At 39.6% G+C, this 26,966-nt stretch overlaps 1 protein-coding gene across 1 annotated transcript in view; it reads left to right on the top strand.

The window, feature by feature from the left end:
- The first annotated feature begins 452 nt into the window (after window positions 1-452).
- Tcea1 (transcription elongation factor A1) overlaps window positions 453-26,966 on the top strand; it is a 34,950-nt gene continuing 8,436 nt past the window's right edge. The window contains exons 1-5 of the mRNA XM_051159581.1: window positions 453-646; window positions 8,971-9,033; window positions 16,852-16,957; window positions 22,654-22,741; window positions 26,027-26,172. Coding sequence (XP_051015538.1) covers window positions 584-646; window positions 8,971-9,033; window positions 16,852-16,957; window positions 22,654-22,741; window positions 26,027-26,172 — 466 coding nt within the window. The 5' untranslated portion in view covers window positions 453-583. The remainder of the gene's footprint in view (window positions 647-8,970; window positions 9,034-16,851; window positions 16,958-22,653; window positions 22,742-26,026; window positions 26,173-26,966) is intronic.

The following is a 26,966-nucleotide window of genomic DNA, read 5'->3' as shown; positions in this document are numbered from 1 at the left end:
TGTTCATTGGCTCCTGCTTTATTAAAAACTCTGACACAAGGAGCAAAGTAAACGACCCCAAACAATATATACGCCAGTTTTCTACCTTGGATTTCTGTTAGTCACAGTTCTAAGTCGGTTTCCACCAGCGGGTGATGGGACCATCAGCTGGCACCAAGAGTCTTGCCTCCGTGCCCATGCGCTTTAAAGACGTCAGCCGTGCCTACTCCGTATCCCAAAGGGCGTCGTGCCTGAGGGGTTCCGTTGAAACCGGTGGCTGCCCACCGCCAAGAGAAAATCCGTGCAACTCCCATTTCCAACTCCCTAGCAACGCGAGTCCCAGTAGAGCCGGAAGTTCCAGAATGCTGGGCCTGGGAGCGGGCTAGGAGGACGGCGCGCGCCTTTCTAGTTCTCCGCGATCGATTGATAGTGCCTGCACGGCGCGCGGCGCTCGACTGACGCGCCTAGGGGGCGGAGCTTTCGTCTCCGCCGCCGCGGGCCGGGTCTGTGAGGAAGGCCTAGGCGGTCGGCTTCGCGCCTTGTCGAGCGTCCGCGCAGCGTCTCCCGCTTCCCCTCCGCTGCGGCCGGGCGGCCTTCCGGAGCCATGGAGGACGAGGTGGTTCGCATTGCCAAGAAGATGGACAAGATGGTGCAGAAAAAGAACGCGGTGAGCGGGCGGGCCCCGAGCCAGAGTCAGGGCCCACACGGAGCCAGTCAGGGCCGGGCTGCGCGCCCTCCCTCCCGGCTTCCACGTCGGTGCTGGCGACTCCCGCAGTGCGCCCGGCATTGAAGCCCTCACTGGCTGAGGGAATGTGCGGCGGCGGCGGCGGCCGGGGCCTCAGAACGGCTTCGCTGGGTGCCGCGGTCCGGTTCCGACGGGCCATGAAAGCGTGTTGATCCCAGCTCTGCCCCAGCCCCGCTCCGTAATCCCAAACAGAAAAGACTCCGGCGCTTAGCAAGTCGGCCTGGGTGCGACGTTCAGGGCAGCCATGGTTTAAAGCCGCACTCGGCGTGGTGCTGGGAGGCGGGGGTATGGTGCCGAGGTAGTGGCGGACCGGTGACATCGGCCGCTCATTCATTGCCCTGTGTTTATGAGTCCGCCGGTGTGGACCACTTTTCCATCCCTTTGCTTCACGCTTAAGCTCTCTTCAGACAACTGCATCGGAATTTCTTCTTCCGTGCTCAGCACGTTTTCACTAGCAAAGTCCCAGAAATTGTTCCCATCGGAGAAATAAAAGCCGCGAAGAGATGGTTCCACTTGCACAGAGCTTTAGAGTAACTAGGACGCAGCCGGGAGTACGTGGTCTATCCGTTTTTTTTATAAGAGACCGAGTCAGTGGGGCAGGAGCTAACTGATTTTTCCCACTCACTGCCAGCTTGGAATTTAGTGTTAATACCAAATAATTTAATACTCAAGACGCCTCCCTCCTACACACACATCCAGTTCCTCTTTTTGCCTCAACAGGTGTGTTTGCCCAGCATTTCATTTCATGCCCCGTTAATCTGTATTTGCAATTTTGGTCTTTTAAAAAATGTTTCCTGTTTGTTTGCTGTTCCAGATATTAGCCTATATTGCTCGTCTTTCTTGCTCATTGAGCCATCTCTTTCCTTGCTGCAAGAGATGAGTTCTGGCTATACCATAGGTTGAACATTTTTATTTTTTTGGATTAAATTGGGAACCTTTTTCTCTCTGCCTGGAGGTTCCAGATTGCTACAGTGGTGTGTGTGTGTCTGGGGGGGGGGGCGGAGATATTAACTGGGTAGTTTGTTTTCCCTAGTCCATCAGGACAAATTTCAAGTTTTTCTTGAATCTATTTTCTGATAGTGCCAAACTCTAACCAGTATAAAAAAATGTTTTGAAAAAGAAAGGCAAATGGTTCTTTTTTTTTTTTTTTTCAAAGTTGGTTCTTTTAATTGCTTTTTCTTTCGTTTTCCTGTCCTCTGAAATTCAAACAGGCTGATGAAATAAAGAGAAAGTTCAGAATGAGATTCTATCTCTCTATAAATTTTAAAATAAATGTGCACATGCATAGGTCAAAGGATGACTTGAGGATTTGTGTGTGTGTGTGTGTGTACACCCTTGGCTGTCCTGGAACTCTTTCTATAGATTAGGCTGGCCTCAAACTCAGATTCTTCTGACTCCTGAGTGCTGGAATTAAAGGCATTGGCCTGGCACTGAAGTGCCTTTACCTGTTGATCCATTTCTCTGGCAAACACCGCCCCCTCCTATCCCCAGTACAAGACAGGGTGTTGTAATGTAGTCCTGGATGACCAGGACCTTACTGTGTAGGCTAGGCTGGCCCCAGACTCCCAGAGATCTGCCTGCTTTGCCTCCTGAGTGCTGGGATTAAAGTCCTGGGTGACAAGCATGCCCACCCCCAACCTCCATTTTTTTTGTTTTGTTTTGTTTTGTTTTTTTGTTCATTTGTTTGTTTTTGGTTGATTGCTTTGTTTTGTTTTAAAGAGGGATCTTGCTATATAGCTCAGGCTGATCAGGAACTCTTGGGCTTATATGATTCTCCTGACTCAATTTCCTCATATGCATGAACTGTGACAAGATCTATTTTTTCAGTTATTTCAGATTATAAAAATGGAAACTGCTTGACGTATGATACTTGTTACTAATAGGCAAATCTGGGTGCTTTTTTTTTTTTAAATATCATTTTCTTTTAATAAAGCTATAGAGTAGCTGTCAAGTGAAAATAGCCCAGCACTCTGGGAAGCAAAGGCAGCCTCGTCTACAAAGTGAGTCCAGGACAGCCAAGGCTACATAAAGAAACCTGTGAAAAACAAAAACAAAAAAGAGAAAAAAGAAAACAACTACTAATATTGAACTAGTAAACCAAGCCATGTTTTCTGCTAAGTCCAGTAGTAATCAATCTTACCTCTTTTATTACAGATAGTTTTGGTTGGTTAGTAGTCCCATCCTGTAAAAGTGAATTTGGAAATGTAAAACACCCTTGGAACTACTACACACAATGTGTCTCTGGTGCTTCTGGAATATTATATCAATAAAATCATATAGTATGTAATATCTTTGTTATTTTGGTTTCTCGAGACAGGGTTTTTCTGTGTATGGCGTTGGCTGTCCTAGACTCGCTTTGTAACGACTCGCTTCCTCCGCATCCCTAAGTGTTAAGATTACAGGCGTGCGCCACCTACCCCAGCTAGTATGTAGTATCTTATAACCGGCTTCTTTCACTTACTATAATGTTTTGTGTTTTTTTTTATTTTACTTTTTTTTGAGACTGGGTCTTAATATGTTGTCTTGACTAAGAATTCTCGGATTCCTTTATCTTTTTCTTTTAATTTCTTGTTTTTGTTTTTTGTTTTTTTGTTTTTTGAGACAGGGTTTCTCTGTGTAGCCTTGGCCATCCTGGACTCACTTTGTAGACCAGGCTGGCCTCGAACTCACAGCGATCCGCCTGCCTCTGCCTCCTGAGTTCTGGGATTAAAGGCGTGCGCCACCACGCCCAGCTTCTTTTAATTTCTTGAGTAGCTGGCTGGGACTCTAAGCACATGTCACGATCAGCTTACTATATGCATTTTAAAGCCCAATTTGTATCATAACTTGTTAGTATTCATTCTTTTCTATTGCAGAATAGCATTTCATTCTACTGATGCATATTTTGTTCATCTTTTGATGATATCTGTGCTCCTTTCACTTTGGGCTATAAAACTAATGTTAAGAATATTCTTACATCTGTGTTGACATGTTTTCATTTCTGTTGGGTATATATTTAGGAATAGAAGTGCTGAGCCATGTTGTGTCTATGTGTAGCTTTTATTACTTTTATTTTTCATCATGTGACTGGATGCCTAGGCAAACACTGTACTATTAAGCTACACCCTAGACCTACTTACCCATTTGAGAAATTGTTAAAAAAAAAAAAAGTAATTCTTCTTTTCTTCCCACAAAGTGGCTTATGCTGTTTTACATTGCCATCAGTAGTGTTTGACTGTTTCAATCTCACCATATTAATACTTGTTGATATTTTTCCTTTAACTTACAGTCTTTCAGTGGAATGCTATGGGCATCTTTTCTGTATTTACTGGAAGTTTGTGTGTCTGTTTTGGAGGAACATCTATATAGGGCCTTTAACACACACACACACACACACACACACACAATCTCCTGTGTCAGGTGTTTTTGTGTTTTAATACTTCACTTGTGTAGCTGGCCATTTTATCTACTTACTAGCTGTGTTATTCTCATCATTACGTGAGAAGCCTGAAAACAAGAGTATGGGTTTGAATCTGGGTCTGGGGTAAATACAGCACATGCTTTTAACTGTAGGTCCCTTGTATCTTTTTGTATGTGGAGAAGAAGAATGTTTGGATCCTAAGTTTTATATAGATTAGGTTCCCTGCAACTTTCAGTGCTGTATTTTGTAAAAGAACGTTTGCTAACATAGTACAAAAAATGTAGTAAAATAGCGTGATGATTGTAGCTTATTTTTTAATCAGTACTGTGAACTAAACGTGGCTTTGAAGTTAAGAGTCGATTCTTTCTTTCTCTTGCATCATTATCTATAGAAGATGCTGCAATGGACTTGATGCCAGGAGGTAGATAACAGAGAAGGGAGGGAGTGCAGCTTCTTGTTTGGTAGTGAGTGCAGAAAGCACAACTGTCAGTGGTAGGCCAGAGGAATGGAAGACACAGTTGTGCTGGGTCACAAACTGTATCTCAGAGGCAGGGTATATGGTTTGGTAGTAGAGTACTAGGTTAGCATGTGTGAGGCTCCGGCTTCCATTTCCAACATTAAAAAAAAATTCTCCGAAATCTTGTTTACTGCTATGTGTTCACACAGAATGGAGCTTAAAACATTGAGTATTTGTTGAACGACAAAAGAGATGGCTCAGCTGTTGAGAGCATTTGCTGTTCTTGCAGACAACCTGGATTTAGTTTCCAGTACACATTGGGGGCTTATAGTTGACTGTAACTCCAGTTCCAGAGGATCAATGCTCTCTTCTCTCTTCTGCAGGCAACACATACACACACACACACACACACACACACACACACACACACACACTACACAAACAGATGCATACAAACACTTAATACACATAAAATACACAGAACTTTGAAGTATTTAGCATAGTGCCTGGGACACAGTAACTCAAATGTAAGTTGTTACTGAATTAGTGTATAAATATGATTTTTTACTAGTTTCATTCAGTTGATCATAGTTTACTTTGTAGAGAACCGTGAGTGAAATATTAAACTGTTTGGGACACATGTTAGTTGTCAAGAACAATAATAGTTGCTGCATTCTATCGCTCACTTAGCATTTTCTCCCTGCCATGGCTTCTCACCAGAGATCTGAGTAGAAACAGAAAATCAGATTACGGTAAATCTGCTGTACTTGGAAGATGACTTAAATCATGTATTACTGATGTGCTTTTTAAAAAATCAGCTTTATATTTGACAGATAGCATGTGTGCCTTGGGAGCGATGCTGCCTTAAGAACAACCTATAAGAGCCAGATGGTGGTGGTGCACTCCTTTAATCCCAGCACTCAGGGGGCAGAGGCAGGTGGATCTCCGATGAGTCGAGGCCAGCCTGGTCTACAGCGTGAGTTCCAGGACAACCAGGGCTGTTACACAGAGAAAAACCTGTCTTAGAATCAACAACAACAAAAGAACTAACTATAAATTTGGTTTGTTAACTTCTTAGTGATTTATAGAAATGGATCAGAAAGTCATGGAGATGTGGGTAAAAGAAAAAATACTATTGTAAATACAGAATACAGATCTACCATTTGTTTAAAACCTTTGGACTCTTGAGAATTCCAGAATTTTTTAGATTACCAAGATATTACGACACCTCATCATGTATTATGTGATACCCCTAAAAAGGGTTTTGGGCAGCTCCTAAGAATAAGACATAACATTTCTGTAGTAGCACAGTACACTTAACATTAAGTGAGGTAAATAGAACTGTTAGCTGTACATTTTTTGAGATTAGCCTTTGCTGCCAAATGATTTAAGACTCTTAACCTTGTTTTGAAAGTTTTTGATCTTCAAAGAGGTTAGATATGCACATAAGGAATTAAATCTCATTTGTACTTTAAAAAAAAAAGTGCTGTAGAAATTCTTTAAGATGCATTTAGGTACTCATTTATTTTACCTGGCCTCGCAGGTGATTATAAGCCACCTGAGTGTTTGCCACCCTAGATTTTTTTAAAAATTTATTTATATTCAACTGTAGGCCAATGTCCTAACAATGTTTCATTGTACTTAGTTCACTCTAAATAAGTGTACAGACTTTTTTTTTTTTTTTTTTTTTTGTTTTTCGAGACAGGGTTTCTCTGTGTAGCCTTGGCCATCCTGGACTCACTTTGTAGACCAGGCTGGCCTCGAACTCACAGCGATCCGCCTGCCTCTGCCTCCCGAGTGCTGGGATTAAAGGCGTGCGCCACCACGCCCGGCTAAGTGTACAGACTTTTTAACACAAATTCTTAAAGTTCTTTGTAATAACTTGTTTCATAACTCTTGTGTTTTCTTTTAAGTTTATAATTAAACTTCAGTTTGGGATTAAAGGCCTTAGCCACCATGCCTGAACTTAAGCTTTTCTTTACCTGAAATTTGTTCTATGCTAGGCTGGTCTTGAACTCAGATCTGCTTACCTTTATCTCTTGGATTAAAGGCATGTTTGTATTCCAGCCAGATCACACAACCCTAGGTCTTTGGATGTAATCTCTTGCCAGAGCAGCCATGTTCTAAATTAACATTCCTCTACAGAGGAGTGTGGTATGGGATTTTTGTTATTCCAAAGTATGCTATGGTTTTATTGCTTTGTAGGGTGCCTCGTTTTAATATTTTAAGACTTTGGAAGGCAGCAGGAGTTACTGTATAGTTAGCCGATAGCTAGTTGTAGTGTACTGTGTACTTTCACAGCAGAATGTCAAGACTTGTGAAGAGAAGCCTGGTGTGATGGCCATTGGGCTTGCAGGGCAAGCCTAACATCATAAGTTCTATCCCTGAAACCCAAAGTGGAAGAAGTAGAGAACCAACTCTTAAAAGTCGTCCTCTGATGTCCACAAGTGCACTGTGGCATGCATGTACCCCTTCTTAGCCTCACACATATGCACAGTAAGGTTAATAATGATCACTTGCAGAGTCGGTATCATTAGTGTAGAAGAGAGTCAGAGATACCTTGGTGGACTATGGTTGGACATGAAGGAAGTATATAGTTACATAAAAAGAGTGGAACTAAAGTATAGTTCTTCATGGAGTGTTCATATCTATGTTTGTTTTGAGACAAGGTGCTTCTATATGGCCCAGACTGGCCTTAAACTTGTGATGCTCCTTCCTCAGTCTCTCAGCACTGGGATTACAGGTGTGTGCCCTCACTGCTGGTGTCCTTAGCTCATTAATAATCTTTTTGATATTTGTTTTTTCACTGATGCTCACTCCTTGCTGGTCTGGAACCCACAAAATGCTTTCTGTCTGCCTCACAGGTTCTAGGATTAAAGTTATGTGCCACCACACCCAACCCGCTGTAGAAACAGACATTAATCTGAGTCAAGTGGTAATATATAAATGTCTAGTTCTGAATATGAAATACTTTGGTAACACCTTAGTGCATTTATTTCATTCATATTTTCCATTTTATGTATATGAAGTAATATATAATAAAAATAAAATTTTCATGTCTAAAATAATTTTTTAGTATTTTTGTTTGTTTAACAGTTTCTTACTGCATAGCACTAGCTGGCCTGGAATTCTCTATGTAGGTCAAGCTGACCTAAAGTTACTTTTGAGCAGAGGAAATGGGGAAGGGGGTAAAGTTTGAGGAATGAAGGTTTTCCCCCCCAAAACCTACATTAAAAAGACTGGAAATAAATATGGTAGCTGTCTTGTAATTCCAGTGCAGAAGGTGCAGACAGGGAATCCCTGGAGCAAGCTGGACCACAGAGGTGAGCAAGAGGCCTTGCCTGAGTATATAAAGTGGGAAGGGACCTGAGTCAGCCTCAGCCCTCTCAAGGCTCTCTGACACACAGGAAAAAACCACTCACATAGAAAAATGATTTAAAACTTCCTCTTTTTTTTTCTGTTAAAATGTAGAGCATTAAGGAATTAGTAAGTGACTATTTCAGGTGAAATGAAATTAAGTGAATACCAGGGTGTCCACTGTAGTGCCACATTCCTTTAATGTCCACACTTAGGAGGCAGAGGTAAGGTGGAGCTGAGTTTGAGGTCATCCTGATCTACATAGGAAATTTCAAGGCGGCCAGAGCTACCTAGTAAGAACCTGTCTTCAAATAAAAAGAAAGAAAGAAAGAAAACAAAAAAGGCAGTGGGGGTAAGGAGATGGGAGTGGTAGTTGGCCAAAAGCTATAAGGTGGCACTGTTAACCATGGTCTTTGTTCCCTCTTCAGCATCATGTAGGAACTTTTGACTCCAGATGGCAGTAGACAGTCTTAGGAGCATAATATAGATATAAATTCTGAATTTTCTTTCAGAGATTGCTCTTTATGGTTCTGCAGGAACCAGATAGTGGTGTTCTTGTGACAGATCGTAAGATACAGGCATTGAAGTACCTTATACAAATTCTCTCTCACACACATCCAAAAAAACCCAAAACTTTTCCTTCTTGCTCTGTGCCCAGTACTAGTGGGACTGTAGCATCTGTAGGGTTTCCAATTTTCTCACTCTGGCTTTTCACTCATGTAGCTATGCCCCATTGAAGTCTTAGGTATATTTTTTATTATAGTAAGAAAATTTACCTTTCTTCTTAGAACATTTATTTGAACAAATACTGCTAAAAATACAGTTCAAAATTGCAAGTGCTGGCCGTAACTCAGAAATCGGATGTCATGAACCTCTGATATTTCAGCCTCCATTGGAAGATGATGTATGTATGTATGTGCATGCATCTTTGTACTCATATCCGTAGATGAGCTACTGCAAGTTGCCAATTTGCTAGGCTAGTCCTGGCCTTCCTGCCATGAGAATTCAACATGAACCTGTTTTATTTTATAGGCTGGTGCATTGGATTTGCTGAAAGAGCTTAAGAATATTCCCATGACCCTGGAATTATTACAGGTATGTGCTTCTATGTGTCACAGTATATGGATTGGTAATTGCCATAAAATAATCATGTTTATTACATCTTCCACAAAAGAACTTCCCAAGGTGGCAGGGTCATGAGATCTCACTGTAAGAAGTACCCCTGGCCCTGGTTTGGTCCATTAGCATTTCACTGTAGCTTAGTGTTGGAATAAGAGGGAATGGCCACTACTCGGCTCCCTTTTCACCATCAACCATATATGCCAACAACTAAATGTCAGTAGAGTGAGTGCTGAAGCCTCAGAGTTTGATCGGGGAGGCAGACGCAGGTGGATTTCTGTGAATCCAAGACTAGCCTAATCCACAAAGCAAATCCAGGACAGCCAAGGCTACACAGGGAAACCCTGTCTCTTGAGGGAGGTGAGAGCATGCGTGGGGCGTGGGGAGGGGAGGGTCGTACGGAGGAGACAGACCTGTGTGGAGGTAAAAATGTTAGAGACTGGGTAGAAGTTGAATTTATAGCCACCTCTAGTTTATTTTCATAATCAGTCTAATTGTATGACAGATATTTAAACTCTTTTTGTATTTTATTTCCAAGACAGGGTTTCTCTGTGTAGCCTTGACTGTCTTGGTCTCGCTTTGTAGACCAGGCTGGCATCTAACTGACAGGGATCTGCCTGCCTCTGCCTCCCAAGCACTGGGATTAAAGGTGTGTGTGCATCATCACACTCAGCTTTTTTTTTTTTTTTTTTCAAGTTTTATTATTTTATGTGTATGGCTGTTTTGGCTACATGTCTGTCTATGTACACTGTGTGCTAGAAAAGGGCATCAGATTCCTTTGTAACTAGAGTTAACTGATGGTTGGGAATTGTCGTGTGGATACTGGGAATTGAACCTGGGTCCTCTTCAAAACAACATTTGTAACTATTGAACTAGTTCTTCAGCCCTAGGAGTTGACTTAATCTGGGCACCCAAGAAAGCTTTCACACAGGTGGTCTCCAAAGATATTCAGATTCTCCCTCAGCATCCAGGGTACAGAGAAATACTCCATCAGAAGTAGCATGAGGAAGGAGCGTGGCATATTGTGTAGGGCGAGGAAGAGCTAAGAGACAGGATGGCATACAGAGCTTCATAGACTTTCCAGAGCCATGCTGCCTGGAAGTTTGAGAGGAGAATATATAACCAGATAAGCACCTTGACAGTCAGGAAGACTTGCTTACAAGTGAAGTTATCCAGGTATGCTCTTGATAGAGAAGGAAACAAACGGTTAGCAGCAAAAGGAGAGAGAAGAGACTTTGTGGTGGTACAGGTATGGAGAGTAAAGGGGGTGGCAAGTAATCCAGGAAGGCTTTAGTTTTACAGCAGTGCTGCTTTAGCCTCTGGTTTGGGATTAGAGGGATGTGCCACCGTACCAGGCAAAGCAGGATATATATATTTTTTATTTTAATAATTTACACTATGAGACAGAGTTTCACCATGTTTTCTAAGCTGTTCTTGGAACTTATACCTCTTGCCTCACTTCCTAAGTGCTGGAAGTACAGGCATGTGCTACCATGCCCAGTATGTCTCCACTTATTTTTAATCTATGGATCAAACCATGGTCTAGGCTTTGCATAGGCTACCACCAAGATCCATCTTTAGCATGAGGAGAGGAATTTGGTAATAGACAGTTTCTAAGAATTTTTACCTGATTGAAAGTGGGTAGGATGAAAAGAATTTATGATGAAATTTACAAAAAAGTTGGTAAATACAGTTAGATTTGATGATTATTCATCTGTTTGTTTTTTGCTGTGCTAGGGACCAATACCCATACATCTTACATTAAGTTAGGCAAGCACTCTACCACTAAGCTACATCTTTAGTTCTGTTTCTTTTAATTTTAATTTTGTTTTTCTTAAGGATTTATTTATTATGTATGCAATGTTTCACCTGTATGTATGCCTGCACACCACAAGAGAGCACAAGATCTCAATATAGATAGATGTGAACTACCATGTGGTTGTTGGGAATTGAACTTAGGACCTTTGGAAGAGGGGCCAGTGTTCTTAATCTCTGAGCTATATCTCCAGCCTATTTCTTTTAGTTTTTAACAGTGTTATTAAGATACACTTCACATGCCAAATAATTTATTTCTTTAAACACATATACTGTAGTAATGTGTTGTTTAGGGTTTTGTTTTTGCTTTTGTTTTTTGTCAGCTTGACACAAACTAGAGTCACCTGAATATAGGGAGCCTCAAATGAGAAAATGCCATCAACTTGGCTTTTAGGCAAGTCTGTAGGGCATTTTCTTTACTGATTATTGGTATGGAAGGGCCTAATCCACAATGAACAGTACCATTCTTGGGCAGGTAGTTCTGGGATATAAGAAAGCAAACTGATCAAGCCAGTGAGCAACATTCTTCTCTGGTCTCTGTTTTGGTTCCCGCCTCTAGGTTTCTGCCTTGAGTTCTTGTCCTGACTTCCACCATGATAAATTGTCATCAGAAACTGGAAGATGAAATAAATTCTATCCTCCCCAAATTGCTTCAGGTCATGGTATTTGTCACACCAGTAGAAACTCTTAAGACAGGTAGTTTGTAGTATGTCAGAAGAATTTTCCTATCCTTTTATTATTTTTAAAAATAATTTTAAAAAACATATTATGTATACAGTGTTCTGCCTGCAGGCCAGGAGAGGGCACTAGCACTAGATCTCATTATAGATGGTCATGAACCATCATGTGGTTACTGGGAATTAAACTGAGGATCTCTGGAAGAGCAGGCAGTGCTCTTAACCTCTTGAGTCATCTCTCCAGCCTGTCTTTTTTCTTTTGTTTTGTTTTGTTTTTTGAGACAGGGTCTCTCTGTGTTAGCCTTGGCTGTCCTGGGCTCGCTTTGTAGACCAGGCTGGCCTTGAATTCACAGCGATCTGCCTGCCTCTGTCTCCCAAGTGCTGGGATTAAAGGTGTGCGCCACCACTCCCGGCCCGAATTTTCCTATCTTAACCATATGAAGTTCTGAACATTTTTGTTACACATAAAACACACACATACTCAACCTACCTACTTTTTTTTAAACAGCCATTCGTCATTTTCCCCTATAAAATATATTTAAGGAAGAAATTGAAAAGGTACTAGTAGATGGAAAAGTTGTACATGCTCATGGATTGGTAGGATTAATACTGTGAAAATAGCCATCCTACCAAAAGCAATCTACAGATTCAGTGCAGCCTCTTATCAAAATTCCAACACAATTCTTTACAGAAATTGAAAAACAGTTTTCAACTTTATATGGTGTCTTAGGGTTTTATTACCATGATTATGGCAACTCTTATAAAGGAAAACATTTCATTGGCGCTGGCTTACAGTTTTAGAGGGTTATTATCTACTATGTATAACTAACTAACTGAACATAAAGAAATCAACCCAGTTTAAAAATGGGTTGAAGTGTTAAAAGATGAAACACAAATGACTGAGAAACAGAAGTGGTCAACATCATTAGCCATCAGGGAAATGCTAAGTAAAACTACTTTGAGATTTCCTGTCATACCCCAATCAGTCAGAATGGTCAAGATTAATTAAAAAAAAAAAAAAAAAGGCACTGGCTGGCAACTATGCCAGGAAAAGGGAATATTTGTCTATTTACTGCTGGGAGTACACACTGCTACAGCTACTCTGTAACTCAGTGTGGAGGTTTCTTGGGAAGCTGGGACTCGATCTACCTTAAGATCCAGTTATGCCTCTTTGGGGGCATATTCGCAAAGGATTTACATCTTACTACAGAGATATTTGCTTATCCGTGATCAATACTTCTTTATAGTAGCCAGAAGTTGGAAACAAACTAGATGGCCATCAACTGATGAACGGGTAATGAAAATGAGGCACAGTTATAGAGAAGAGTATTTAGCTGGTAAGAAAAATGAAGTTTGTTGGTAAATGGATTGAGCTAGGGAAAAAAATCATCCTGAGGGAGGTAACCCAGACCCAAAAAGACAAGCATTAAATGTTTCCTCTTTTAAGCCTTTAATGTGTGTGCTGTAATACGTATACTGCAGTCCAAATAACCATCAAGGTTAGGTACCTAGTATGGGACCAGGGAGGGGGAAGAGCTCCCAAGGAAGGGAAAATAGTGTTAAGGTGAAATAAAAGGGAAACCAGAATAGGAGGATTTAATAGAGAAGGCAAAGGAAGTAATAGAAGGGACTAATAACACTTAAATGTCCTCTGAAAACCCATATGGAAATCTACTAATGTAGAGGTTTCTTAAAATAACACATGAAAGGAATCTAAGTGGAATCATCAAATAGTGCCAATTGTGCCCCAGCTAGACATCTTACACTGTCAAGTCAAACCTCCAGGGCTAAGAATGCGTTTCATCTCCTTGAGTTGTTGGCCAAAGGGCTCCTATGGAATCTTCCATTGCCCAGGCTATTGGATTCTTCTCTACAACCTGATGCTTAGACCCTGTTGCTGAAGACACTAACAAACATCGAGAAATTGAGCTGGTGCCTGACTAGAGATTTCATCCTATTATTTTCCCATCACATATTATGATTTTTGTTTTGACAAGAAGTCACAAATACACAATAGTGAAAGGACAATTCCTGAAATAGTGTTGTAAAAACCAAACATTCACATGCAAAAGGATGAAATGGTATTATATGTGATACATATGTAAGAATTAGCTAAAATAGAAGACCCAAACATAGATCCAAAGCTATAAAGCTATTGTCATAATTATGGACAAGACTACTTGGCTATGGTGGTAGAAACGACGCTGTTACTAAAACTACAAAATCTCTGGCATCAGGACTAGAAGATAGTCAAGTGGTGTTGTAGCCCACTGAAAAGCTTCTGAATATCAAACAAAACAGCCAACATAGTGAAGGATAATATACATTATAGAGAAAACATTTGCCAGCCATTTGCTGATAAAGGCTGATCTCTACAATTACTGCTTCACCTCAGTTCCTTTCCACAAACAGCCCCAATGCACACTAAGTTGCTGTTCAGTCATGCTACATGAAGCTAGGTGAGTGGTACCCCTACTGACTATGGTTCATGGTTCTGGAAAGCATTCTATATGATACTGAGAGAGGTACTCATCAGTGTCACCCAGTTAACAAATCCTGTGATTTGCTTGCAAATATTACTGGCACAATATTAGCACAGTATTGTGGGACTTAGTTATCAATCACTTATTTTTTTTATATTAGATTTGAAGCCCACTCCATGAGATGGGACCCATATCTGAAACTGATAAAGTGGCCAAGGACCTGAGACTAGATAGGTCAATGGACCTAGCAGAAAACCTAATACTATTATTTCACTAAAGGAACAGTAATAAAATAACTTCTAATGACACATACTGCTATACCCATAGATCAGTTCCTCACACTCAATCCACATCAGAGAAGGTTTTTCTGTAGTAGATTGTAATTAACACAGAGACTCATAACTGGACACTGTATACAGAGTGAGAGACTTTGGAGTACTCAGTCCTAAATGGGATGCTTTCATCAAACGCTTCTCAAAGCTTGGGAAGGGAAATAAAAACATTATTAAGAACCATGGGTGATAGATGACTCCAAGGAAACCATGTTTTCAGACACAACAGGACAAATGCAGAGAATGGCAGCATGTACAGGTTCAAGCCAGATGGGGTCCCAGCACTGACAACGTGAAATGGACATAGACTTTCACCTTTAACCAAGAGTTTATCTGCAATGAGTACCTGCTGGGAAAGGGAAATTCATTTAACCCCCAATTGAATGTCTCTTGGGTATATCAACCACACTTCAGGTCAGGTTCTGGGGTCAGTAGTAAATGACCAATAAAATAAACTCAGTGCTAATTTTGTGGATTTTTTTATTTCACTTGTTTGTCTTGGTCTCATTAGTTTTTTGACTATTATTTTCACTTGTGTGGGTTTTGTACAATTTCTTCTTGTTCTGTTTTTTAAAGAGAAAACGGACAATTAGGTGGGTAGGAAGATGGGAAGGATCTGGGAGGAGATGAGAGGAAGGGAAAAACAATCAAAATATATGCAAAGAAATTTAATTACTCAACTAGGGATATGGCATTTACCTAACACATAGAAGATCAAACAAAAAAGGAGCTTGTAAGTGATGATGAATAGGATTTATGATTTGGAGATGCTTGGTTTGGTCTAGGTGTGTACTTCAATTTCCAGTCCTCCCTTTTCTCCTGTATGCCTGATTTTAAATAGAAACCTTAATACAAGAAAGGTAATTTCTCTGCTACAGCATCACAGGCCACTTTTTAAACAGCCTATTTATAATATCTATATCTGCATGTGTGCCTGTCCTTCAGAAGAGAGCAACAGATCTCATAGATGGTTATCAGCTACCATGTCAGCCACCATGTGGTCTCTGGGAATTGACCTCAGGACCTCTGGAAGAAGACCCTATAGGAAACGGGTCTCCACTTCAGCAACCTGATCTTTTGTTATACAACTAAATAGTCTTGGCCTTGGTAAGCATGTTTACTGTAGAAAGCTACATTCTTAGAATAGGTGCCAAGAAAGGTAATGGTTGGTTTTAGTAATAAAATCATCCTATGATTATCAAACAGCAGTTGTCCAACACCATGGTTTATTCTCCTTGTGCCTTGGGTCTCCTGCAGGACCTTCTGTGATGCAAATTTTGTCACTGTTGTGTGTCTGTCTAGACTTCATAACACCTCAATAGTTCAAGTTATTTCCTGCACACATCCAAAGCTATGTTTTCTTTTAGAAAACTTGCTTTGCTAACCTCAAGTATGGAGGTGGGTGTTAAGATTTGGAGGCCCTTTTTTATTTTTCTACTATTGAACCTTACTTGCTTTACTCAGCTCTGAGAGATATGACACAGGCTACTGCAACTCACTACATATTCTCAGTTCTTGAACAAATCATCTATTTTTTGTCCAAAGTGTTGAATAATTTAGAAGTAAGCCTTTTAAGTACCTACTTTTGTACCTCAAAGGTATCAGCAGAAAAATCTTTTTATTTATTAAAGAACTAAGAATTTCTTTTGTTGTGTTTTTATTCCATAAGACCACGTTTTGAAAGATTGTCTACTAACAACTTGAACTTTCTGAATAATTTACCATTGTTATTTGCTGTTCATAATTGAGCTGTCATAGCTTTTATAGTTTTCAGTGAATTGGAAAGAATGTTCATTCTGGAGGTGGTCAAGCATAGATAAAAATTCTGGTCTTGTCATTTAGCAATGGCATGATGCTGGACAGGTTATATTGGTATTTCCAGTCTTTTTGTCTTTAAAAATAGTTACAGTGATCTCAATGTTAAGTTCTTGGGAGGATTTGTATACCTAATTATTCTAGTATAATCCTAGTATATAATATTATTGCGTGTTAAATTTTATCTGTATTCTATGAAGTTTATTTTAATATCCAATTATATAAATCAAAAATAAAGGTTCCTTTTAATCTTGTCTAGGTGGTAGTTTTTGTTTAGATACCTGTGTTAAAAGTTGCAGGCAGTGCTAGGAGGAAGTGTCTGTAGAAGAGTGTAGTGTAAACAAGGACATGGAGATGTTGGCCATGGGTATCAGCTTACCTTCTTCTGTACTAGTACATTTTACATTTTGCACCTCACTCTCATTTCTCCCTGAAAGACTGATTTCATTTCAGTAGTTCATTGGTCTTGCTACCACATTATAAAGTTGTTGGCTCAGTGATGAAGCATTGGTGAGTTCAGTGCTTGATCTGAAGACATATGTATTTCAGTTTGGAGTCATCAGAGTGTGCGTAATGGATGTAGAAATGAAGTTTAAAAAAGAAGAAAGAGTGGTTAATATACTGAATGTTTGAAACAGCATCAGTCAACACTTTGTTGTTGTTGCCTTACAGTCCACGAGAATTGGAATGTCTGTCAACGCTATTCGCAAGCAGAGTACAGATGAAGAAGTCACATCTTTAGCAAAATCTCTCATTAAATCCTGGAAAAAACTATTAGGTAAAATTGATCTTTGCTTGAAAGTATTTATGATGTCCTAGCTTGTTCAAATGGTTTCTGCATTTTTTCTATGAATCTAGACATCCCGAAATTAGTGCTTTGTAATAAGTATGAGGGACCTAGTTTAATTTGCTTGAAGCTATAGGCTAATAAACTCAATGGTCTCTGATAGTTGTAACTGTAGATAAGCCTTTTCAGGGTTTTTCTCCAAGGGAAAGATTTTGCATGCCTTCTGAAGTGATTTTAAAATAACTCTTTTACCTCTTAGAAAACTTTTCACTTTTAGCAAGGATAAAATAAAGACTTCTCATATTTCCTTTGTCCAGATTAGCTTTTATTACTTTCCATATTTAATCATGTTTTTTAAATAAATCATTTGAGAGTAGATTAAATGTACCATTTTCTGTTATTTATAGTACTTAAGAATACATTTCCTCAAAACAAGCCTTTCCTTTTCTGTCTTAGTTCTCTTCATTTATTTGAGATAGGCTCCCACTATGTTGTATAACCTGACCTGGGACTTGAGATGCTGCCTCAGATTCCAGAGTGTCTAGAATTATAGGCATGTGCTGGCATGCACAACAAAAGCATATTTTCTTATGCAATTGTAATAAACGAAAGCAAGCGCCATGTGTGGTGGCGTGCACCTTTAATCCCAGCACTCCTGAAGCAAAAGCAGGCGGATCTCTGAGTTCCAGGCCAGCCTGGCCTACAAAGTGAGTCTGGAACAGCCAAGGCTGTTGCACAGAAAAACTCTGTCTTCAAAAACAAAACAAAAAAAGGGAAAACGAGCATTGGTGTGATAATTTAACTTACAGTCCATGCTCTGGTTTGTTGCTTTTCCTCTGTACTTATTTTTTGTTGCCTTGATAAAAGTTAGGGTTATCTAAGAAGGGGGAACCTCAACTGAGAATATATCACCATAAGACTGACGTGTATGCAAGTATGTTGAACATATTCTTGATTGATAATGTGGGGGGGGCCCATCCCACTGTGGGTGGTGAGATCTTCCTGTATTGTAAAAGAAAACAAATAGCCATGGAGAACAAGCTAGAAAGCAGCATTCTTCCACAGTCCGCTTCATTTTGGTCCCTTCTTACCTTGCTTGAAAATTGTTGTTTTGGTTTCCCTCAATGACAGATGGTAAACCAAATAAACCCTTTTCTACCCAAGTTGCTTGTGGTCATTGCTTTATTACAGCAACAGAGAAGCAAAGTAGGACACATAATAATGCCCTTTATTGTCTTTTGACCTCTTCCAATATCTAGCCCAGAATCATGTTTAGTTTTTTAATCTAAACAATTTTAATAAGCCTTTAAATGTTCTGTGATGACATTTTAGAGAATATAATAGAATCCAGGCTAACTTTGAACTCAGTGTAGTAAATGATGACCTTAAACTCCTGACCTCCTGTCTCTACCTTTCAAGTACTAGATGACAGACATGCAAGCTAGAGTTGTAGTAGGCTCTAAGAACCAGAGAAACACATAGGAATAACAGGCCAGAGTGAAGAGAAAGCAGTTAGATGAAAGAACTGGACTCCAAATTTTGTGGGTAGCAGAAGCCAGCAGAAGCAAATGGTTTCTACATACCTTAAGAGAGTCAGATCAGTAGCTTAGTTTAGAATAGTTCTCATTTATGCCACTCCCCAGTTCAGCACCAGAAGAATGAAAAAAGAAAAGGAAGGGCATGGGGTTGGAGAGATGGCTCAGTGGTTAAGAGCACTCTCTATTCTTTCAAAGGACCGGGGTTCAATTCCCAGCACCCACATGGCAGCTTACAACTGTCTGTGACTTCAGTTCCAAGGGATCTGACACCCTTACACAAATGCACATAAAATTATTTTTTTAAATGTGTGTGGTGGTGCATACCTTTAATCCCAGCACTCAGGAGGCAGAGACAGGTGGTTCTCTGTGAGTTTGAGGACAGCCTGCTCTACAAAGACAGCCAGGGCTGTTAAACAGAGAAACCCTGACTGGAAAAACTTAAAAACAAAAACAAAAACAGACATGACTGCTCCTCAGTATGCTGGAGGAGAAAATTTATTTTAGATAATGGGAAGACATTGCCAGAGGCTAAGACATCTGGGAGAGTCCTAAGTGGTTTGGCCTCATCGAATCAGGCTCATGTCTTAGGGAGTCACCCTCAACCATAAGTAGGGAAGGGAGAGGGAAGAGAGGGGAGCCAGGAGGCCCAAAAGAGAAGTAACCAAACTTGCTGAATTAATGTAGGGGGAAGAGCAGCTTGGAGGGGGGAGGTGGGGTATGTCAGCCAGGAGGGCCCTGTAACAAGTAGCTTGTGAGGCTTGCAGCTCAAACCTGTCAGCTAGGTCCACTTTGATAAGTTAAATAGGCACCTCTACCATTTGCCTCAGTTTAAGGCCTCACCCTCCCCTTAGTGGTGTGTTCCTTTTCTGATTGTCCTACTGTTTGTTTGTTTTTCCTCAGGATTAGATCAGGTTATACATCTACAGTTGGAATAATCCATAAGTATTAGATTCTTAAGTCTCATACCCAAAGTATGCTCTTCTTGTAACAGTTACTCTATGAAAGACATTTTAAGACCCTGAGTCTGTCTTATATTTTATCAGATCCTCTCCCCCAATTTAGTGTCCATTATTTTTGCCCAGTCTTTATAGTGATGATTGCAAAAATTGATTTTCTTTACCCTTAAAATCATCAGTAAATTGTAAAACATTGTCTTTTATGGACTCTTATTCTGTATGTTGGGCTGTGATCTACGACTATTCATATGTATTTACATTCTCCTAAATGTGGCCTCAGCTGGTTTCTAGGTACGCACTCTATAATGCTTTTGATGAGTTACCAACATTCTATATTCATTGTATGTATTGATTGGGCTTGTCCTAGTTTGGTTTCTACTGCTGTGGTAAAAGACGATGACCAAAAAGCATCTTGGAGAAGAAAGGATTTATTTGCTTTATATATTCTGATCATAATCTATCAGGAAAGTCAGGTCAGGTATGTAAGCAGGAACCTAGAGGCAAGAACTAAACTCTCAGAGGTTGTGGAGGAATGCTGCTTTCCAGCTTGTTCCTCATAGTTTGCTAAGCCTACTCTTATACACCTAGGAGACCCATCTGCCCACCTGCAGTGGGCTAGGCAAGTGGCAACACCTACAGTGGCTGGTCCCTCCCACATCAGTCATTACTCATGAAAATGCTCCCATAGACTAGCTTACAGGCAATCAGGTGAAGACATTTTCTCTACAGAGGTTTCTCTTCTAGATAGCTCCAGCTTGTTTCCAGTTGACAAAAGACTAACCAGGATAGGGCCCTTCAGTTTTTCTTGCCCCTGCTGAGTTTGGCTACCTTGTTCTATCTGTGAACCTAATTGTGTTGTCTTGTTTATTTGCTTTGTTTTGTTTTGTTTTTTTGAGACACGGTTTCTCTGTGTAGCCTCTGTCTCCCCAAGTCCTGGAATTAAAGGCATGCACCACCATACTGTGTTGTCATTTGTATATATAAAAATACTCTTCTATTTTGTACTGTAATTGTCATTTAATTGGCTTTAGTTTAATCCATTCAGTGACCATGCAGTGATTTTTTTTTTATGAGTTGGCTACTGTTAGGTTTGGTATGGTTGCTTTTGTTGTTGTTTTGTTATTTGTTGTTGTTATTGTTGCTTTTAACTTGCTGTCTTATATCCTGATGAGTTTCTGCTTAAAATTGTTTTTAAAGATGTTTAAAATGATTTTAAAGATCTTAGTTTGGTTTAAAGATTTAATACTACTGCTAGTAGGTAGTGCATTGTCTAATATTTTGGGTATGTCAGACATTGACATATATTAGTGCATTTAAGCCTCGATATAATTCCCTGGTTGAAGTGCTATTTATAAACTCCTGTTGTGGGCTGGAGAGACGGCTCAGGAGTTCAAAGCACTGTCTGGTCTTTGAGAGGTCCTGAGTTCAATTCCCAGCGACCACATGGTGGCTCACAACAACCATGTTGTGCCTACCCTGTGATCTTCCCTCTCCTCTCGCATGCAGGGGTATATGCAGATAGAACACTACTATACATAAAGTAAATAAAATCTTCCTAAATAAATACATAAACTCCTGTTAAACAGTGAAGAAATTAAAGCACTGACCAGTTTAAATATCTTGGACATATTGGGCCAGTGGGAAATAGCTAAACTTGACTCTAATTGTAGGTCGTCTAAGTACTTCCTTCCCTGTCTGCTTTGCTGTATTGCCTACAATACTATGTTCAATAGTAGGAATTTCCCCATCCCAGGAAGTCACAGTCCCAAGGCTGTGACTATACTAGGCAAGCTTTCTGCCATTAAGCTCCATTACATGTCCCTAGTAATGTTTGTGAGGCTGTTTATGTTTCTTATATGTTCTATTTTCAAGAAAGATTCTATCTATACATTGCCAGAATGGTGAGGGCATCAGTTTTGTATTGCATGACTGTTTCTAACTCCAGGTACATCATTTTGTTGTTGTTGTTGTTGTTGTTGAAGGCAAGGTTTCATTGTAGTCCTGACTAGCCTGAAGCTCACTATGAAGGCTATTTTCAAACTTGGAGATTTGATTTGCCTGCCTCTACCTTGAGGGCTGGGTGTGCACCCGGCCCCATCCTTATGTCCTTCTTACTGGTTTTCTGCTTCACAATGTTAAGACATCTTTAGGTTTTGGGGCTTGCCTTGTGGTTAGGAGACAAGGGGTTGACTGTATCTCAGACTAGCCTCAAATTCACAATCCTCCTGCCTCAGGCTCCTGAGTGTTGGGATTATAAAGGTTCAGGTTTTGGGGCCTTTAAAGAAAATAATTGAAAATAACAAAGGATGATTCAATTAGTATATAAAAACTAAAATATACATTCATGTTATAGCTCAGAGGGCTTGAATTGTATTTTAGGTTGAAAAAAATTACACTTAAAATGAACTTGTGCATTTGCATTATAGACCTTTTTCTAGCCACGTTAGTCATCCAGGCAATATAAGAACTGTCTGGAATTTTAGCAATTATCATGGTTATGCTTCATTGCCAGGTTTAGATTTAATGGGTTTGGACTGAAGCATGGCATGCGACTGTGTTTAAGAAGTTGCCTAGGTGCTTTTCATAACCAATTGAATATATGTTCTTTAGTGTTTTATATAAATATCTGATATACAGGATATGCAACCCATAGGTTCAGAACCACTAAGTCTTAAAGGGTGTGGACTCTCTGCTCTATTGATAGATCATTAAATTAAAGAAGGTGCTGGGTGGACCATACTGATGTTGGAGTGGTCTCTATGAAGATCTCTTCATCCACTCTTTCAGAAACACTTAGCTCTGCTTTAGGTAGCACTTTAAAGCTTTTAACTTCTTGAAAAATCACTCAAGATACTGTTCTCTGTGCCTGTGCTCTCATTTTCAGAATGGCCATGCTCACATTCATCTATACTCTTTCTTTTGGATATTTTTTTCTTTTAAGCTTTCAGGTGCCAAGGCATGTGTTTCTTTCCAAGTGACAATGTAAGGATTGCTGATTGTATGGCTATTGTGAAGAATTTGTAGTGCTAATAAAATAGTTTGCTTATACTTATATACAGTTGTGAGGGATTGAAGATTTTAATCATCTTTAGGGTTTGATTATTTATTGTATTTAGGCTATTAATTTACAGTACTTCAGTTGTTTTCATTTTTAGCAAAAGTAGACTGTTTAGGAATTTGATAAATTTTTCAGATGGACCATCAACTGATAAAGACCCTGAAGAAAAGAAAAAAGAACCTGCAATTTCATCACAGAATAGCCCTGAAGCAAGAGAAGAAAGGTACTTTCTGTAAATTAACTTCTGCTGAGGTTGTTGTCTTAGGGTTTCTACTGCTGTGATAAAGACCATAATCAGCACTCGAGAGGCAGAGGCCAGTGGACTGCTATGAGTTTGTGTCCAGTCTTATGTATAAAGTAAGTCCAAGACAGCCAAGGCTACACAGAGAAACTCTGTCTCAAAGAGACCATGATCAAACTGGGTAGGGATGACACGTGCCTTTAATCCCAGCACTCAGGAGATAGAGGCAGGTATATCTCTCTAACTTCAAGGCCAGAGTTACACAGAGAAAGAAACCTTGTCTCCAAAAAGAAAAAACAAAAAACCAAGACCATCATTAAAAGGGTACGGATCCCAGGACACAGCTTATCGAAGGAAGCCAAAGCAGAAACTTGGGAGGCAAGAAAGAACTAAAGCAAAAGCTATGGAGGAATGCTGCTTACTGATACACTGCTCTCTTAAACAACCCAGGACATCTGCCCAATAGTGACGCCATCCACAGTGAGCGAGACCTTTCCACATCAGTTACTAATTTAAAGAAAAATATGCCACTCTGGGCAGTCTAGTAGAGATATTTTCTCACTTGAGGTTCCTCTTACCGGGTAACTCTAGCATGTTAACAAAAAAGAAGCAAAAGGCCAAGATTACTAATTTGCTTACCTGTTCCATCACTTTGTTCCTGTCTTCTGATCATTCATGCCTGTACTCTTTTCACTAGTCAGATAGAACTAATGTACATGTGTAGCTAACTTTACAAATTTTAGCAAGATTTTTTAGAATTTTAGAAGAAAAATAGAAGTCTATATAAATAAAAGTGAAATTATTTAATTGTTCTTAAGTTTGAATAAGATTGCTAGGACTAGGGCTTGAGAGATGACTCAGCTGTTAAGAGCTCTGTCTGCTCTTGCTGAGGTCCTGAGTTCAATTCCCAGCAACTACACGGTGGCTCACAACCATCTATAATGAGATTAGATGCCCTCTTCCGGCATGCAGGTGTACATGTAGATAGAGCACTTATCTATATTAAATAAATAAATAAATAAATAAATTAAAAAAAAAAAAAAAGATTGCTAGGACTATCAATAATGGATCTGATAGTGAAGGTAGTGATTAAGGGTTGGCCCTGGAACTCACTTGCCTTTTGAGCACTTTTCCTCCCAAATTTAGCCACTTAGAGAAAATTAATTTTTAGTGTATTTTTTTTAGTATTGAAGTTTAGGTGGAATATTTATCTGCTAAAGCCTGGGATCTATCCACTATAGGACACAGGAGGAAACAATAGAGGACAAGTCTGAGGCATAATATAAAGGAAAGTCAGTTCTGAATGTTGGAGTTGAGCAAGGGTTCCTATTTTGGTGCAAATATTTGAGAAGCTTCTTATTTAAATGGGTCAAACCTGGGCATCACATTTTAAGAGGTAGGGATGGTAATAGTGAAACTAGGCTCCATCAGTCCACACAGGCAGTTTGCAGTGCTTTGGCTAAGTACAGGTCATAAGCAAAGAAGTGAAAGTCTTTGAAGTACTTAAGTTTTGTTTTGTTTTTAACATTGGTTCGGGCTAGGGTTGTAGTTCAGTTCATATAGTGCTTGCTGAACATACGTAAAGCTCTGGATTCAATTCCCAGAAATATATAAAATGAGGCATGTTTGCATATACTATAATCCCTGTATTTGGGAAGTAGAGGCAGGATTAGAAATTTAAGGTTATTTTTGGCTTACATAGAGAATTCAAAGCCAACCTAAGCTATGTGAGACTCTGTCTCAAAAATAAACAAATTCCTTTTTCATTTACAGGTGCCATGCTATACCTTGAAAATACAAGATTAAATCCTAGCTCTTTCTTTTGGGAAACAGTCTTGCAGGGAAAAGTGTGTGAGAGCTATGTGCAAACTTCTGTTTAAACAGTATTTTCTGAGTAAATTGGGTTATAAGTGTTGGCCTCTGAGAAAACTGACTAAAGTTCGATGACACAGATAACTCTTGTCCACAGTGATCTATCTGTTCTGATGTTTAATAGTGGCTTGTCTTAGAAGGGAAGGAGATGTATTCTTAACAGCAAACACAGCAAGTTAGTTCTACAGTGGATAGGAGGGCTTGAACAGCTTAGTCTTTGAAAATGAGTTGTGATAGATACTATTAACGTGACAAAACTTAGTTGAAACTAGATAGATGCATTTTGAAAAGAACTTGTTTTGATGAATATCCAATAGAAGTTGATCAGGTATAATAAAATTTTGGAGTTGATTAGAAAATTATTAGACTATTCAGATTAAGCCAATATTTCTATGAAGAAATCTTTTTACAATTTTGAAATTTAACTTATTACACTTATTTTTGTCTTAAAGAATATTTTATTTAGTGCCTTATGGTCTAATTAGCATAGAGGCTTTTAACAATTTCTTTTTCTTTCTAGTTTGCATGCAAGCTGCCCTGTGTCTCTGACTGTATCCCTTTCCTTAGCCAAGATCCTTTGTTTCTATATACTATGCTGAGATTTTTTTCCCCGTTAGAAATAGTGTAGGTGCTGGGCGGTGGTGGTGCTCATCTTTAATCCCAGCAATCAGGAAGCAGAGGTACGTGGATCATTGTGAGTTCGAGGCCAGCTTGGTCTACAGAGCGAGTCCAGGATAGTCAAGGCTACGCAGAGAAACCCTGTCTCGAAATCTCTCCCCCCCGCCCCCCGGCCTCCAAAGAAAGAAATAGTATAGGGACAGCCTGGGGTAGTGCTAACATTAATTGTAGCACTTAAGAGGCAGAGAGAGGAAGACCTCTGAGTTAGAGAGGTTAGAGAGTTCCAGATTAGCCAGGGTTATATAGTGAGGCCCTGTCTGGAAAAGATTTTTGTAGTTGCTTAATGTTTAAAAGGAAAATAAAGACAGAATATTTGGTTTTTGATTTTTTTTTTTTTTAAAGACATGAGATCTAGCTTTTTAATTGAATGTTTTTTGGTTTGTTTGTTTTGTTGTTTTGATTTTTTGAGATAGGGTTTCTCTGTGTTGCCTTGGCTGTCTTGGACTCGCTTTATAGGCCAGGCTGGCCTCAAACTCACAATGATCCATCTACCTCTGCTTCCTGAGTGCTGGGATTAAAGGTGTGCATCACCACCGCCCAGTGAATTCAAAGTTTTTAAACTTTATATGCAGGTAACATTTTTGTTATATAATAGTAACTGAAATGCTATCTCATTTAGACCCCAAGTATTATTTTTAGAGAGTAATGACAGTGCTATTAAGAAGGTTTTTCTGATTGTTTTCTGGTCTGTATATGTATATATGTTGTATATTTTAGTAGTTCCAGTGGCAATGTAAGCAGCAGAAAGGATGAGACAAATGCTCGAGATACTTACGTTTCATCTTTTCCTCGAGCACCAAGCACTTCTGATTCTGTGCGGTTAAAGTGTAGGGAGATGCTTGCTGCAGCTCTCCGGACAGGAGGTAAGTTTAATTTTTGCTTGCTCTGTAGCCTTTTGCACCCCCAGGCTGTGTCCAACTTTGTGTTGTTGCTGTATAGGAACCATTCTGCTCATAGTTCCCACTGCTTAGCTGGGGAGTCTGTTGCTAGTAGCAGTTTTTAGGAGGCAGTAGGAAGAAGAACAAAGGACACTGGGACCCCAAGAAGCAGAGCCTTCTAGGGTATCGATACGTTTTCTGATTCATGCCAATTTAAGCGTTTTTCACACAAATCTTTAATCTGCAAACTCATTGCCCTGACCTTCGGTTGAGAGGTAACAGCACTGAGTATGTTAGTATGACACACGGTACTTAAGTTTTATATTAATAATTCGTTTTTATGTTTTATAGTGCAAAAAACATGTATATTTTACAGTTCATATCTTTGTGGACACCATTAAGGACTAATCCTGAGACTTAGCATGTAAACTTTTGACGTTAAGGTTTCATATACATTGACACACAATCTGGTATCTCTAACATGTATAAAATGTATGTGTATCAGTTAAGAAAGTAAGCTTGATTGGTAGGATATTTGATATTTTATACAAATGTATCCTTTTTCTTTTCAGTTATGCTGATCTGCACAACTAGGGTGACCAGTTTTGCTCCTTACTTTTCCCTTTCTACTTTTATTTCCGTAAATTGCTTCTGTATATTTTCCCTTTTTTTATGTAGCACTTCTGTTTATTTTCTATATCCTTTTCAACATTTGTGGGAGTCTTCAGTATATGTCTATGTATGTGATTGGCGGATGAAATGAGTAGTTTCTTCTGTGG

The sequence above is a fragment of the Acomys russatus genome, chromosome 2, assembly GCF_903995435.1.
Source record: "Acomys russatus chromosome 2, mAcoRus1.1, whole genome shotgun sequence".
Taxonomy (NCBI): Eukaryota; Metazoa; Chordata; class Mammalia; order Rodentia; family Muridae; genus Acomys; species Acomys russatus.
This window is presented reverse-complemented; position numbering and strand designations above follow the sequence as displayed.